Raw genomic sequence first — 18,127 nt, forward strand, 5'->3', positions numbered from 1 at the left:
AAGCTGTAACTTCAACAGTGACCTTGGTAGTTGGGAGAGGGAGTATCAGATCACAGGAAGTAGCTAAGCTAAGAAGCGAATGTGATCTCCAGCCCTCTGGCTGCAGTCTTCCTGCTGCTGACGGAGGAGGTTTTTATGCACTCAGCTCTTTATCCAGCTTTTGAATCTGACTATATATGGAAAATTCACTCAAGCTATCTTATCTTCCTCTCCATTTAAAAATGCTGATGTCTTTATTAGGGTAGTCATTACAGGCTCAGTAAATGCACCTCTATTCTTTATCAGATACAGCATCACTGTCAGTCTCTTTTGTCGAGCACCTCGCACCCTAATCATGATGCTTTAAAGGCTTACAGAAACTGCCGTCACACGATGATTTCTTGCTTTTAGTTAGTTGGTTATGATCATATCTCCTCTATTACTGTACCCATTGCATTTCCACTCTAGCATCCATTTTTACTGTATCCTATTTCCAGCAGTGGGGTAGAGCTACTGTACTGTCATTTTAAACAATCACCTATCCAGACTAAGGGGAACAAATGTGACTCATGCGGTATAAGAAGACTTGTTATATAATTGAAGAGATGGGTAGACTATGCTGCTTGGTCTGCATATAATTATTCTGAAAGAATAATAAGCTCTCTTATCTTCCTTTGACTCAAAATGGATTTCATTTTCAGGGACATTTTTAGGGAAACATTCAATTAAAAAAGAATCTTCAGTCACATTGTTGTGTGCTACCGTTGTGCTGATGATTAAAAGATACTGTGCCAGTTTTGTCCAGAGGCAGACAGTAATTCAAATCCTCTGAGGAAACATTTCCCTCAGTCTTGCCTTTTTCCTGTCCATAGAGTCAGCACACTGCCTCATTTTTACTTTTCTCATCACCCTCCCAGTTTCACACACTCGGAATGACAGTAATTTTCACAAAGACCAATGAAATCCACACAAACCCCAGAAAAATCTACTGGTAACTCCACGTTTTGTCCTTTTTGTAAAGATCACTCACATTTCCCACTTTTATGGATCACTTCCAGCTGATTTTCACTTCTAATCTCCGATGCATACTTTATCAAACAGTTATTTGTTCTGCACAGATTGGGATAGATTTCCTCCCCATCTGCTTAGTCAATTCCTTTAAACAAATAACTGCAGAAAGCATCACCCAGAAAATGGACACACTTTCAGTTTTGGCAAGACAATGAGCCTCATCATCATTAGTGACTCAGTGATCACCTAACTAAACAGCGACATTTCAGGATTGTCAAACTTGATCCCGTTTTGGAAAAAGGACTCTTGGAAGATAAACTCTACATCTATCACCCCCATCTGCGGCTAAATGTTGGAGGACAGTTCTGCTCTACAAATTGGCTCGAGACTTTGGAAAACATTTTGCTTTCATGCCACAGTAGAAAATTAAAAAGCCGTACTGTCATTGAATTATTTCGCATAGTGCTTGTGTTCACTCAACTAATTGTTTTTTTGGCTCTGCTATAGTTGCTGAATTAGTTATTCTAAAAAAGTGTTTTATAAAATATTTTTTTATAAAATATTTTGAATGTCAAGCAAAGGATCTGTTAGGCAGCCTTTACTATCATTTTAGCTGCTTTATTTTCTATGTCCAGTATATTTCACTGTAAGTTCTTGTAGAAGAAGTGTGTGTGTGTGTGTGTTTTGGTGTGTTTTGGTGATCCCCTGACTTTTTATCTGACCCCTTCATTAGGTCAACAATTTTATTATTTCCTTTACTTGACCAAACAGAGTGTCTGCAAAACAAATGACTTTATCAGCCTCAGCTGTACTTTGTGTTGAGTACTAGTTAGCACACTGAACTAAGAGAGTGAACATGTTAAACATGTACCATACCAGCATGTTAGCATGTTGATGGAAGCATTTACCACAAAGCGCTGTAGCAGGGCTGTGACCTCTTAGGAGTGATATCACAAAGATAGGAGACTGATGTGACTGATAGCACCAGGACCTGAGCATCTCTTGCAACCATTATCTGTCCCGTCTCAAGATACGATTTACAAAGATATTGCACTAATGATATTACAGCATAAACACGGCAATAAAGGTCCATATGATATCATACAAAATTGCATGCACACCGAGACATGTAATATCCTACGAAATTAGGAGAGCCATGGTCATATGATGCCGGGTGGTCACATGACGCCGGCTGGCTACGACCTCCATTACACAGAGCGGCAGTTGCTGGTTGTTTAAGCCGCTACAGAGCTTTAGACGCTGGCTACAAACCTCCGTTGAATCAGTGGTGGTTGGTGGTTGAGTTACCCAAAAATAAGAGACTTTGAGCGAGGTACAAAGCAAATGCAGGTTGTTTCAGCTGACTTTACGGTTAAGTTGAATCCATAAAATATGACTGTTTTGCTGCAAAAAAAGTTAAGGTTAGGCACCAAAATAACTACTTAAGATAAGGAAAAAGATTGTGGTTTGGATTTAAAAACTTCTAAGGAATACACATTTCCTGGGTGAAAGGCTTTAGTTTTTTTCAACATTGAGTGGCCGTCAATGTAGTGAATACAGAAAATAAAAAAAAGTGGAATGCTTACTAATGACTGTGGTTAACTTTTTGTAACATTTTGAACGAATGGTTCATAAGAACAGGCTGTAATGTTGCTTTTGCTCCAAGAACACAATAGGCAGAACAATTGCACAGAGAAAAAGAAAAATGACATTTTCAGACCGCATCTGGAGGTCCTGACCGAGGAGGTGCAGGGGTATTTAACCAAACTTCCTTCCAGGAATTTAAGCATGGCCCAGAGAAAAACGTCCGTTTAGTTAGTCCGTTACTGCTGTTGGTGTTACGAATGAGCTTCAGTTGCCAGCAACTCTCTGAAGATGCAAATTGCTAATACCAATTTTGCACCAAATGTAGGGCCATTGCATATATCACCTAATTTAAACACACTAAGAGGCTATTTACTCGGCAGTGTGAGGGGTGCATTTCACCCTTTGTGGGTGCTTTGAGAATTACTGTATATTGTTTATTTTTGTCTTATCTGTGCAGGTTTAGAGGAAAACAGCTCCATTTTATGTGAATTGGCCTGTTAGTCTTGATACGTTACTATTAACTTACTTTTGGCTTTGGCACTACTATGTTTGCAGTTACATATTTTGTAGTGTAGTTTGTCATATGTTGTGTGTTTTTAGATTTCTTTCAGTATGTACATTGTTATATGTCCACTTTAATGCATGTATGTACATGTTTCAAGTCTTACTTAAAACGTTAGGGTCTATGTTAGAGATTTCCACTTGCTTCTAAGACAAATGTAGAATAGTACACACACACACACACTTATGAGGTCTACAATAGATCCCTTGGAGCGCCTCCCTCTCCAGTCTGGTAATGTATCCTCTCTGACTATAAGACGAGTGCTTCTAAAGATTATGGTATTTTTAAATGAGACACGCTGACTGGGTGTAATTCAATTTCACATTGTCAACATACAGATTACTGTAGCTGACTGGAAGAATTTAAGTGTCTGAACCATGGAAGAGAAGAAGCATTTCTTTCTTAAGATAATAACTAATTTGTTCCCAGGTGAAATCAAATAGTGGTATAAAAGGCAGCGATCTAAATCATTTAATATTATTTTGACTTGTAGTGAAAGAACAACATAATGCACTTCTTCTTACTTACCTTACCAATATATCCGGGGTGCCACTTGTAATCCTATTACTACCTCTACTGCTACTACCACCACTACTATTACTGCTATATATTCAAATAAGTACACACACAATTTAACAAAGTAAATGTTAAAAACTGCACTATTCCACAGTTTTTTTTTTAACAATTGCATGATAGGAAGGATTGCTGTGTGATATGGCAGTTATCCATTATTCTCAAGGTTGGTGGTTTGATCCCCAAATTCTCCTGTTTGCATGTTGAAGTGTCCCTGAGCAAGGTAAAAAAGTGCTACAAATGCAGTGCATTTACCATTTTACCATTGCATTGCAGAGTTGCTTGCTACTTGTTAGCCAGTGATGGTAGTTTACCATCAAGAACAAACTTTACTTGCAGGTGATAATGTTCCTCAGCGCTTTCATTCCCTTTTACGTTAGATAACACCACTGGGTTTAAAGATGATCTATAACATAACTTTATACAACAATATTCTTAATTTACACATGATGAGAGCAACACCAACTAGACTCTGCTCTCTTCTACTTTTTCCGTTTTCTTCAATTTGGCGTTTGGCTGTTACAGAGAATACATGCTACAATATTATGTACTTTAAAAAATATATATATTTGTATTGATGTATGTGATGTGATTATGTTTACACTCCACAGTTTGTAGAGGTGGCTTCATTCGAGAATTTCCTCATTTCCCAATGTTGTGCTTCCCTCTGTTTATATGAGATGATCTATTATCAGCAAATATATCCGCTGGTCACAATATTTCAAACAACAGTTTGTTTTCTTTGTCTCGCCTCAGTTGAGTCTAATGCCCTACTATCCATGGACCAAGAGCCAGCTGGCATAAATTCTTAATCTCACTCATGAATGCCCATAATTTATTAATGTTGTTCCAGAGGAAAAGTTTACCCCCATGTCCAAAGGCTACTACTTCACTCTTGAGTAGTACTTGTACTCCAACAGCGACTACATTACAGTGGAGCGATATATCCCGTTTCCAGTGTCCAATGTCTTTAGACAGTTGAAGCTTGCTTTCGATTCAAATGTCTATATTTGTTAGTTAATTCTGTAAGCGCCCGGTCACATTTCCAACATGACACTTAGCAGTAAGATTAGTCCCCACTGTAAGGTACATAAGCCAGCACCATCTTCACTGCAAATCTGACTCAAATGACTCTCTTGGTTACCTTGGAAACCAGGTGCTAGGAGATCAGGAAAGATCCATTTCACACTTCAGCATTGTGTGTGTGAGTGTGTGTGAGTGAGTGTGTGGGGGGGGGGCTGTCTGTATGTGTGTACTCTTCTGCATTTGACTGAGAACCAAGTCACAATCTCTAACATAGACCTTAATGTTTTTTTGTGCGTGGGCTTCACATTTAAACATTTTTTTTTCTTATAGCCCCTTTCTTGCGAAATAGAATAAAAATAGCAACAAATAGATAAAAAAAAATGTGTTTCATGTGTTACTACTACTCGGGATTTTCTACCCTTTGGAGTCGTCAGTGTTGAAATGCACAGGGTTTGTTTAGATGTGGAGTCTGTAGAGAAGAGGGAGAAAATGGCTCCAGTCCTCATTTATTGATGCAGCTTTTGTTGTTATCAGCTATATGATATACATGCCAGCTCTTTACACAGCAGACTAAAAGAAGGAGATTGCTTAAAGCAGACATCCAGTAATGTTTCAGCCATTCTGAAAACGCTGCCAAAGGTCAACATTGTCTTTTTCGCACACATTTGCCTTGTTAAGAGCTCTTTAGAAAGGTCAGCATCCAGGGAATAATCAAGTTTTCAGCTGCTCAGTTTGTGACTTTAACATGTCGAACATCAAAGAAATCAACTGTTCTGAAGTAACATGTCTCTGTCTTTAGATATGTTGATCACATTTTGTGTGAGTGATTTCAGACTGAGTATGTATATTGCATGTATCATTTGTTGTCGAGTAGGTAGGCCAAATGTTTCACATTTTAAAAAAGGATAAAACAGTCTGCAAAGATTAAGTGATCGGAATTAAGGCTTTTAAATGTGTGGAACAGTGGATTATAAAAGAAAACAGTACTTTTTAAAATAAATGTATTAAAGTATATGTTTTGAATCAGCCCATCCTCACCCAGAAAACAACCACATGGGTCAATTATGAAAGCAGCTACACCAGACAATTACATTTCTCGTTAGCCAGCGACCTTAGGTGACAGCAGTAATTATCACAAAGAGCAAACAAGGAAGTGACATGACAAAGTCTTAGAGCACCAAATGATGGCTAAGGAGGTAGGTTGGGGTGGTGGAAACAGGACTTTCACTCACGAGACCATGGTGAAACTAAAAGTCAACTGTCATTTGGAAATTAACCGAGTTTAACCAAGAGTTTACCTGACCATAGTCTGTGACGCAATGAGGTCAGTGGGGTCATGTTACGTCTTCATTTTAGTAGTTTGTGACTCATTTTAAGCCAGTCTTTGATGTTTTACTAACCCTAACTAAGTATTTGTGTTAGCTAATCGTTTAGTTTAAGTGTATAAAACTGCGCCTGTTTTTTTTTATTTTATTTTTTATTTAACCTTTATTTATCCAGGTAAACTGTTTGAGAACCACTTCTCATTTACAAACATGACCTGGCCAAGAGGCTACAGAAATAAATAGGAACATACTGTACAACTTTAGTACACATACACATGACACATAGAACAAGCAACCAAATTAAAAAGAGATAAACATACTGTACAACTTTACGTAGTCAAACGCATAACACATAAAACAAGCAACTGAATTAAAAAAGACAATCAACGAAGAAAGAAAAAGAATAAGTGCTTAAATATGTGTGTATAAATATGGTTCATAATTGTCAGCAGGAACAAGAGTCAACAATGTAATTTTGGAGGTTAATCACAACGGTCACATGTTTATTGTCACACGATTAAACCGCCACTGTGCGGTGGTAAATGAAACCGTTGTATGTGTTGTTTTGTGAGTCTTTGAAAATGGACCTGCTCATTAGGTATGAGGAAGTGTTGTTTTGGATACATGGATTCAGCATGGGAGAATGTTGTTGGGTCTGTAACAAGAGAGGGCACAAAGAAAGGCCTGCTCCAAATAAGCAGTTTATTTCACTTTTTCTTTTTTCAAGGCAATTTATTTGGAACAGTGTGCAGACCTCCTTTGTGCCCCGCAGTGAAACATTTTATGTCTGGCACCTGAGTATTTTTGCCTGGATCCACACACAATTGGTTCCTCTTTTTTTTAGAAGAGCGACAAAAAATAAAGTAAATAATGAAAAGAGAAATGCTTCTACCTAATCTATGTACTTGGCAGATGCTAGTTTATAAGGAGGTTTAACCAGTGGAGATTCCAAAAGATGGTACTGAAATGAATGGGGTGTTTCATCATAAAACCTTTCCACAAATGGCTCTCACTATTTGAAAATGATTACCTTTACCTTTTCTTTACCAAGCCAGTCTGTGATGTTAAGGCAGAAGTCTATGGGCTGCGTAAAAATGATCACATTGAGCCTGGAAATGGTGACAAATTATGGTCTTTCACTCCTTGGTCTTAACAATATGCATGCAGACATGCACACAGTGGTAGGGAGAGAAATAATGTACTTGTTACTTCACTACATTTATTTGACAGGTTTAGTTACTAGTAGTCCCGCTTTGCCAAACCCTCCTCCAAAGCATACTGAAGGAGGGTCTGGCTACTCCACATAGCGTTTGGGGATAGGAGGAAAATCCATATGCATATGGAGTGCTTTTACTTTTGGTAGGTACATTTTACTGCTAATACTTTTGAAGTTTTATTCAAGTAAAATCTTGAATGCAGGACGTTTAATTGTTACAAAGCATTTCTATACTGTTGTATTGGTGCGCTTAAGCAAAAGGTCTGAGTACTTATTTCGCCACTGCACATGCAAACACACAAAACACACCATTTCCACAGTTATTTTGATCTACAGTTATTTTGATCTTACTTTGCATTTAACTCTTTTTATAAGTGAGTCTTCTTGTTGATGTGTGTTTTAAAGCAGAAAGGCCACAATTGAAGCCTATACAGATTAAACTGTATAGCTACAGTGAGTACAGTCAGCAGCATTGTGGTGAAATGTGTGTATGTTGCAGCATCACTCAGCCGTTCAGCAATTGTCTGGATAGGTAGCAAAAGTGGAGACCTTGTCCCTAAACTCCATAAGTATGTTCAAAGCCGTTTCCAAAACTATCCAATGGCATTGGTAAATTGAAAGGGGATTATTAGATTGAGCTAAAACCAAGACAAGCCATTTTCTCTATCAACTTCTAGACGTGACTCAATACCTCTCCTGCAAAAAGTAAAGCGAGAACCATAGCCTGCATGGAAGAGCTTGGAGTGATGTCCAAAGTGAAGGCGCCTAACAGATGGGTGTGCAGAAACGATTCCAGTTACAAGACTTGATGATACAAAAGTCAAAACAGAGAGACACATGCTTCCATCAGTGGCGAACACTCTTGAACAACTTGAAGGTTCAAAAGTATTCTCAAAATGGGATGCAAATTTGCAATTTGGCAAATCCCCTTCACAAATGAGTCTGCTTACCATATTCATTACTCCATTTGGGAGATATTGCTTTAACAGACTGTTTTGGCACCTCTGCTGCACCAAAACAATTCCAAAAGTGAATGTCATAGCTACGGGAAAGCCAAGACAGAGTAGTTTGCCAGATCTCTCTTTGCAGAGACTGGGAATTGATGGCAGGGTTAAAATGGCTGGAACAAGCAAGTGTGACGCTGGAATGTGAATGTGTGAATTCTCCAAAACCTCTGTCAAGCGGTGAGTTGTGTGAAAAGGCTTCTGAGGATGTTAAATCATTTAGGCAAAAAAATACTCACATAATGTAGAAGACAGTTGTTGAGAAAGTGCAAAGAACATGTGGACCTAGAAATTCACAACAGCATCAAATGAGAATTGAGCCAACTACCAGGTTTGGCACTTTACAGTCCCAGGGTACAAACAATAGTCTAAGCTGATACATGGTTGTATTGACTAAGGGCTGAAATGCTCCAGAAACAAGAGGATGACACGACACAACCAGGTGTCTATGCTTCAACAAAACTAAACAGATATAGGCTGGAAACAAAATGGAGGCTTTATTCGTCACATTATCATCTGTGCAATTCTCTGACTTCCTGATTGACATTGCATTTGAAACAACAATTGACCATAAACCACTGGTATCCTTTCTGGGATCCAAAAACTTGGACAGGACTAAGATGAGACTGATGAGATACTCATTCTCTGTTTCACATGTTCCAAGCAAGAACATAGCATCCGCAGATGTGTTGTCCTGAATGCCAGAAAAGGCTGCAGGTGACAAAATCCCACACCAAGTGATGTCATGTCTTCCAGCCACAGAGTAAACACTGCAAGAAATCAAGAAGCACCAAGACAAAGGTGATGAAACAGGTGAAGCAGCACTATATTAAAGGCCTGACAAATTTAGCAAAACCGGACCGTGTTATCCTTACCTTCTGCATGCAGGGGATCTTGGTGTGCTTACATGTGTGCAAAGGAACGACAGAACCACACCACTGCTCACTGAATTTCCAAGCATACCATGGGAAATGGTTGGTGCTTGATTTGTTTGACTCGAACAATAGCAAATATTTAGTGGTAATACATAACCATAATGTAACAGTTTGAGCTTCTCTCTTCAGCTTTCTTTTTTTTTAATTGACACAACTACTTCTGTTACTTTAAATGTGAACACAGAATGCCTTTTCAGAAGAGAATGTACTCCATTATCCCCAGTTAAACCATAGTGTGTCCCCCCCCTTTCCATGATGGCCTGAACCAGTTCATACACTAACCCCCAGACGGTTCAAGCACCTCTGTTTGCCACTAATGGGGGTTTCAAACAGTCTCTCTTGGAGATTAAGCGGTGTAACCTACAGGACAGTTTTCCCCTTGCATTTTGTGCGTCTTTTGGAGACGTCACAGTTCAATTTTGTACTCTAGCTTTTTCTAGATTAAACTGGTGTTTTAAATAGCAGGGTCAGCTGTCCTGACAGCTCTGCCGGACACGGCTTAGCTTGTCACAGGACGTATGATTAACATTGATCACATCTCTCTCAAGTCTGTTATGTAAGGATTATTGACAATGAAGGTTAATAACCGTATCCATTTCAACTGAATGCTGTTTTATTGAAGACGTTACAGTGAAAAAAGGCAAATGTCCAAAGGTATTTGATTTTCTATCGATTTGAATTGCGGAAAAGCTCTCTGACCTCTGATTGAATAATTGGGTGTCTGTTCACAGAAATGCCAAGCACTGGAGGGAAACTGCTCCTGCTCGTCAAGTTGTCGGCATCCTACATTTCCACAGCCTGAATTAGCCCACAGGGCCTGTGGGAGATATATATATATATATAAGATTCAAAAAGTATTCTGAAATGATTGTACCTCGTGCTAAAGTACAATGAGCATGCGGGATTTGTTGTGGGTGGGAAAAAAAGACGGACTAAACATGTACTCACACGCCTCCCAGGCTGGCATCAAAGTGTCTGGAAATATTTTGCTGAGGGACACTTTTCCTCTGTTGTTTGGCGTAGATCCAGCTATCACATTTAGAAATCTGGTACCTTTCCATAGGGTTCAGGCTACACTCAACTGGATACCAGACTTGGCTGCATTCAAATCACCTGCCTGCACTGAACGCTTTGCCATGTTCAGTGCAGATATACAGAAAAACCATTAAGCAGATGCAGAAACAAGGCTGTTATCTGCGTGCATGTCAAAGCCTGATATTGTTTTATATCTGGCTTGGGTCGGAGGTCGGAACTGATCATTAATATCAAAGATAACTTCAACAGCATGTCTTTCAGGGACATTAACATTTTATGAATCCCGTATACACGTGAATAATAACGTGAAAACCCCTACCTCTGCAGCAATAAATCAGCGTATTGCTGTGCCTGTTGTTTTTTCTTTTTTTGTGTACTCACCGCCTTCAGTATTGATTTGCGTCACTGTAAGACAAACTGTGTTGAGACAATTGGTGCACAGACAGTGGAAATGCACACAAACACACACGGGTACACTTTAAACATTTCAATGGAAAGTTACTTTTCTTGTAGTAATTTAAAGTCTTGAAATATATAAAAAGCATCGTCTCTGCCTGAGAGTCGAGCCTTCTGTTTTACTCTCACGTGTATGCACACACCCCTCATTAACTTGCAGATGGTTCACTGAGCTGGTTCATAGTGCATAACCACTCACTGTGGGCAGACAGAGGCCGGGTCTAATTGGTAACAAGGATTTCAACAGCTGGACTGATACGGGTGGCTGGAGCTGCTCACCTTCCTTACTGACTGTGACCAGAGTGATTTATGTGCAGATCATTAACAAGACACTCTGATTTCTTTTTTTAGGGGGTATTCTAGGCCTTTAATTGACAGGACAGCTGAAGACATGAAAGGGGAAAGAGAGGGGGGAATGACATGCAGCAAAAGGCCGCAGGTCAGAGTTGAACCCTGGCTTGCTGTATCCAGGAGAAAACCTCCATATATGGGTGCCCAGACACACTGATTTCTGACCTTAACCCTTCAACAGTCTGGATGGAGTGTCTGGAGTTCATGAGGTTACCTTACATCTAGTTATTCCGGAAAACTGCCTGTTCCTGTTGCTTTTTAATGGACACAGTATGTCAAGGAGTGGATGATAGGGTGTGTTTGTGCAAAGCCCATCTGTTATTTTACACAGGAAACCCCCTAAAAATGGGCTTCTAGATCATAATAGTTTTAGATCTGTGTGTAGGAGTATTGGTCTTCAGAGGCCACTTGATTGCTGCCTCCCGCACTTAAAATGTTTTGTATGTCCTGTGGATTTTTTTACTATATGTGTTTCGGACAGCAGTGATTAGCCATCTACCATCTGCTGGGCTGGGTGAGGAAAGCAGCTCATTATTTTCCATGTTGTGTCTGTGTTGAAGTTGTAGCTCCTCTACAGCTATCAGGCAAAGCTGCAGGGACTCTTTGTGTTTGAGCAGCGGGGAGCAGCTGGTGGATGCAGTGTTACTGCACACAAGTGGCTGAGCTGTCAGCATCTGTTTGACAGAGAATGAGCTGTCCTCTTGCCAGTCTCTGGCTCCAACTGTGACCATACAAAATACATCTGCCATGTGTATGATATGATCATCTCTGAAACGCTATGTGTCCATTGTGAAATTAAACCCAGTTTCATCAGTAGATCCAGCCTGTGGTGACAAATCATTTTATCTGTTGCTTAAATGCTTAAACGTTAATACGTTTGCTCTTTGTGTGTGTGGCAATGCAATGTTTGATATTGTTTTTCAGGATCTGGTGGGCAATGCTCCGCCGCAGAGGAACTGGAAAGGAATAGCCATCGCCCTGATGGTCATCCTCATCATCTGTTCCCTGATTGTCACCTCCGTCATCCTGCTGACCCCTCGTATGTGCAATACACACTCACACACACCACCACAGCACCATCACCACAAAGGATGCACAATCCTCTTATCTTTATTAGTTGGTAATGCTTAGAAAATGTTTTGTTTGTTGCATGTTATTATAACACTCATGGCTGAGAATGCCTCCTGGGCTTTGCCAGTGAGCACACACTGAAGCAGTAGAGTGCATTCAGTGTCAGACCAACTTCGGTCCTCTGCTAAACGTTCAACCAACACAAATAAAATGTCAGGTTCCCTTTCGTTAAATTTTGGAACCAACCACAAATTGACAGAAACATCAAATGACGGAGTTGGAGGACTAGGCCATAATGACTTTCCCTTATTTATAAGGTACACTACATTATTATTTCCCTGGCAAAGGTAACGTGACACTCAATGTTCACTCCCTTACACTTACTGTTCTCTGCCTCAGTATATGTATATTCTACACACAGCTGTGGCTGTAAATTGAGAACAGCAATACATTTCACACCACAGAAACGCAGAAACCACAGATACCTTGCCAATAATCTGCAACAATCCTCTTAACTTATAATTTACAGAAATTTGAAATCCATGTGATGGATGGATGGATGACTCAAAATACATGTGTGAAGGATCCTTTTTTACAATCTTTCTGAGAATTAACTTAAAAGTAGAATTACCAACTCAAGGTTTTATGTCTCAACCAATGAGTCAAATTACAGTTTACATGCATGTCTGTTCTGATTTATTTAATCTGTTTAAGTGAAGCCTGTAAAGGAATTGAATTAAAGGTATTAAATGTAATTTTTGGAGAAATGTCGATGCTTCAAACACATCTTCAGAGATGTCTACAATCACCACAATTTCAAGATTAGTTTCTCCAATGCAGTATCTGACCGGATGTAAAATATAGCCCCAATCTCTCCTTCTGTTCTCGCGTTATGGTGTTGAATAATGGCCAACAAAGTGTTTTTGCAGAACATTATGATGTCACTTGTAAACTTGACCTTTGACCTTTTGAGTATAAAATCTCCACTTAATCATTTAATCCTAATTTACATTTGTGTGAGATCTTGTCATAACTGGTGTATGAATTATTGAGTTTCGGCCCAAAACGTGTTTTGTGAAAGCACAGTTACCATGACCTTTGACCTCCAAAATGTAATCAGTTCATCCTTAAGTCCAAATGGATGTTTGTGCCAAATCTGAACGAATGTCCCAAGGCGTTCCTGAGATATCGTGTTCATAAGAACGGATCACACATACGGACAGACAATCCAAAAACATAATGCCTCCAGCCACAACTGTTGCCACAAGTGAGATTTGTGAAGATTTCTTTAGATTTCTACCAAAAGACGAACAATGTACACAGCAGTTCAAGCTATAATGTGAACACATCTCAGATGAAACCTCGTTTATCTCTTCTTCTGTTTTTTCTCTCAGCATAGGCAGCTATTTTATTTGATAACCTTGTATCAGTGGGCAAAGATTTACAGATGATATGCTTTCTCCAGTTTATAATTGTGTACCGGATTTACACAGAGGCGGGGTCACTGCCTCTCTAGCTAATGGGACTTTTAATGTGTAATGCCATTCAGGCCTGTTAAATGGAGATGATTATGCAGTAATAGCTCCAGCCATTTGTCACATTGGCACAGCATCAGAGATACCATTTGCCTTGTGTTAGAAATTAGCTTTCTCCTATCTCTCTGCAGCTTCTTGCCAGGATGTCTTCGATGTTTCAAGGCGATAAACACTTTACAATGTCTGACATGGTATTTACACACTCAGATCTCGGCGCTAAGTCACAACGCGTAGCCTGCTGAAGAATCTGTCAGCGTACTGTTTCGTGCGGTAACACTGGGCTGTCAACCATCTTGACAACTTGTATCTGACGGTTGTTTCCAGACTGAGTAAAGGTGTGTTAGGACACAGTTATGGGGCTCACACACACTCTCTTTTCCCATATCCTCACTAACTCACTTGTGTACCCCTGTTGCCTGCTCCACCTACAGTTCAGCTGTCAGCGTCGGATCTCATTTGGAGTTTGGGGGATGGAAGGAGTCGTCTCCCCCGCTGCTGAAAAACAAAGCAGGCAGATGTGAACTGATGCTCTTAGATCAATAGTGCAATACCAGAGGCTTCTTTCTTGTTTGTACCTTGTTCTAAATTGTTCCATCTATAGTGGGGGATTGTTGTTGGAGGTGCTATCTCGAGAGACAAGAAGAGTATAATATAGTGAGATGATGACAGTCTCTGATATCAGGTTCCCTGAGCAAAGCAGCACACTGACAAAAAAGTCAAAGGATTTGATTCAGTTATTCCTCTGAAACTAGCAAACTCAGTTTCTTGAAATGCAAAATAATCTCACAAGACTCAAGGACCATTTGAAGTTTACTTTAAGAAACTCCACATCCAGACATTTGCCGCCATACAAGTGAGCTGCTGTACGTCACATTCAATCCACGCATGTTTGTTTGTCTTCTGGTGATGCACTCAACAGGTGAAGATGACAGCCTCGCCCTTAAGAAGAAAGTGACTATAGAGGATGTTTTTGGTCCAGACCTTCACATCCATGATCCAGATGCCAAATGGCTCAGCGGTGAGTGAACAGTTTGGCATTCAGCATCTGCCTCTGGTGTCAAAACTCTAAACAACTAACAGGCACATTATGACAGGCATCGTTGTTGTCCATGATTCAGAATATACTGTAATAAAATCTGACCTACTGTCTTGATTTGTCCATATAGTAATTTATTGTCCAGTGCACATACAAGTGCCTAGCCTACATGGGGTTATAAATGAAACATTTGTCAGAACCAAACATAACTAATTACAGTACATATATTGCAAACACATAACTTCATCTCCTTTCTAAACTCTAGAAATAGTGCTACATTCCGCTGTTTTGTTTTTTGTTTTTTTGCCTTGAAGAAGGTTTCTGACCAAAGCTTGCTTAATTAAACAAGACTTTTGGACAGACTTCAGTGTGCAGATGCTTTTTTCAAATTAGTTTTATAGTTTGTAGTTTAAGCACCTGAGCCAAGACTGATACCGGGTGAGCAGTGTTTTTTTTCTCTATTTTAAAACACTAGAAATAAAAATGGGCAATAAAAATATTCTCATTCCCAATAATATTATATCACTAAGTTTATTTTATCGGGTAGTTTTTATTGAGAGAGCAAGAAACATTAATAGTCAGTAAACCAACTATCTAATCAACTAAGCATAAAATAGAGGCTGGTTAATAAAGTAAATTGCATAAGTTGAAAGAAACATCAGATAGTAAAGCTTTATAGTCTCCGAGAGGAATGAAATAATCCAAAAGGGCAGTTTGCAGTTTATACCATCAAAACTAGTTCTAACGATTATAAATTTGGGATATCTAAGGAGAAGTAGTCATTGGATCGTGTACTTTACTGTGTAAGATTGAAATGAGAGAAGAGTTGTGAGGTATATTGGAAGATTTAACAGTTGAGCTTTATGGATAAAAAATGAGCAATAAAATATAAAATTCACTTTGTATTCAGTCTTACTGAAATCACATAAATGTTTCTATACAGGGAACTCAATAAACTTGCCTGTTTCTATAGCGACTGGTAGTGTACCTGAATGTAATTGTAAACACATTAACATCAGTTTTCATCAAATATAGAATATATTACAGTTCATAACAACTCTTTCTGTTTCCATGGCAAACACATGCTGCAGTGTGTTCTATGCGCTATAAATTCTGCTTGTGGTGTACTAGGCGTACAGTAAGATGGTTTAACTTGAACAGATGTACTGTACAGTAGAGCAGGTCTGCTGTGGCCCCTCTCTTTGTAAGGAGCAGAGCTGCCACCTGTGCTCAGAGATGTTGGCTCAGATCTCTCAAAGCCCTCTGGTGTTTGAAAGGAAAAGTACCTGAAATAGTTCTCAGTTTCTGCATGATGAACTGAAGCAGTGATACTTTATTCTTAGGTAAATACTTTTTGGATTAGTTTTTTTTTTGTGTGTGCACTGTGCAACAGTCTGAAACAGTGGCATTCTGAGTTGGTAGTAATACACAGCAACTACTTCCAATTAATAACACTTCTTTAAGTATTGTTCTTGGATCCTTATTATTAAAGAAAATAAATAACTAAGTATTTTAAAAGTCTGGTTGTCTTACGGGGGAGGGGAGGAAAGGGGAACACTCAAGCAGTTACATAAAGTATCATAAGTATTGTGTGGAAAGGTGTACATAAGTCTTCTAAGTTCTGGATTTGACATAGAGATTGGAAAGATACATTTAAGACTATATATCAAATAATAAATATTGGAGGTGTTAACAATCCCCTCTGGTCTAAATCAATCAATTATGTTTTATCAATTTGCCTTGAAGCACTAAACATTATAGACCCAGTTCATACTATATAAAAGTATATATATATATATATATATATATATATATATATATATATATATATATATATATATATATATATATATATACACACATCTTCCAATTGTGTGACAGACACATTGCAACCATCTGTTCTTTTGTTTTACTATTCAGACTATTCCGCCAATTACTTACATTACCGGCCCATTAACGTATAATTAGTTAGGTTCCTGTGTTTCTGTGCCCTTCATTCACGACCAAGATTAAAACGTCCTTAGCACCTGACGAAACCGGCAATCAATTTGTGTGACATTGTATCTTGTCAGTTAACTTAATGCAATCGACTCCCATTTGGTGCTAATGACCTTCTGATAAGAAACCCAATGGGAAAACTCACACTTCAGTAGTCCTCATCAATATTTTGTGGACCTCTTTCACAGCAGTGCGTAATTGATCTCTGTTGCTCTTTGATCACCGCTTGCCTCAGTAGTCTTTGGACTCACCTCTGAGTTTCTCACACAGACTCCGATCCAAAGACTAAGGAAATTAACCTTCAGGGTGATCTCTAAAACAAAGAACTTCTGCTGTCCGTCTGACGCATTTATATTTTTAAGATATAAGACAATATATCATCCAAAGATGAAAACAAGGTAATAACAAGAACCATCTGTGGCTAAATCTACTCGTGGAGTTCTACTTTGAGGAAACTAAAGCATCATCTTTGGCAACTGACTCACTATCACATCTCTTTATGATTCCAAGCTCAAATCAAATGAAATTGATTTGGCGTAATTACATTTCCCATCCCGGAGCTATTATGCACTGACATTTTCACATTCCCAAATTCATTTGGCTTGGGGGTCATGGCCTGAGCCAGACACCTCAGCTATTCCATTTGTTGTACATTTTTTTTGCCGTTTTCCTTTTAAATGTTGGTTTGTCACAAGACAACAGATTTGAGATATTTCTGCAGAAATCTTTTAATTATAAAATTCTATCTGATGCGAAAAATACATTTTAGAAGAGAGTGTTTGTGTTCCAGAGAGTTTAATGCCATCTGAGGACAAGCTTCAAATGCATACACAGCAGTGGTAAATATTTCAAAATACTCTTTTCTACTGCAAGGGTAACCGGAGAAAGCAATTCTGGCATTTATTGGGGTCTTCTAATAAAAGGAGTCCACGGAGAAAGACACACTCTGCTGAGTGCTATAGCCTGCACATACCATGCACTTTCAGCCTTTTTTAAGACTTGTTTTTCGACAGGAGATATTTTGACAATGTACACTACCGGTCAAAAGTTTGGGGTCACTTACAAATTTCCATTTCACTCCATTATAGACAGGATACCAGCTGATCTGAGTGGGTGGCTGATCTTTAATGCAATATCTACATTTCCCATTATCAGCAACCATTCATCCAATGTTCCAAAGGCACATTTTGTTTACTAATCTGATATTATTTTAAAAAACTAACTAAGAAAACATTAAACAACCCTTTTGCAATTATGTAAGCACATAATGTAATCTGGAAACTGCTGCCCTGGTTAAAAAAAACAAGGCAACTGATCTCAGCTGGGATTCTGTCTATAATGGAGTCCAATGGAAATTTGTGAGTGACCCCAAACTTTTGACCGGTAGTGTATGTGAGGCTTTAGGATATACCTAGCAGTATGCAAAT

General features: G+C 38.9%; 1 protein-coding gene across 5 annotated transcripts in view; it reads left to right on the top strand.

Moving 5' to 3' along the window:
* LOC117953724 (dipeptidyl aminopeptidase-like protein 6) overlaps positions 1-18,127 on the top strand; it is a 101,645-nt gene that overhangs the window by 46,286 nt on the left and 37,232 nt on the right. For all 5 annotated transcript variants that reach the window (XR_004658670.1, XM_034886988.1, XM_034886989.1 and 2 more), the window contains 2 exons: positions 11,985-12,099; positions 14,586-14,684. Coding sequence is in view for 4 of the 5 variants with exons in the window: in XM_034886988.1 (XP_034742879.1) it covers positions 11,985-12,099; positions 14,586-14,684 (214 nt within the window). In the remaining variant the exon portion in view is untranslated. The remainder of the gene's footprint in view (positions 1-11,984; positions 12,100-14,585; positions 14,685-18,127) is intronic.

Source organism: Etheostoma cragini, chromosome 12 (assembly GCF_013103735.1).
Source record: "Etheostoma cragini isolate CJK2018 chromosome 12, CSU_Ecrag_1.0, whole genome shotgun sequence".
Classification (NCBI taxonomy): Eukaryota; Metazoa; Chordata; class Actinopteri; order Perciformes; family Percidae; genus Etheostoma; species Etheostoma cragini.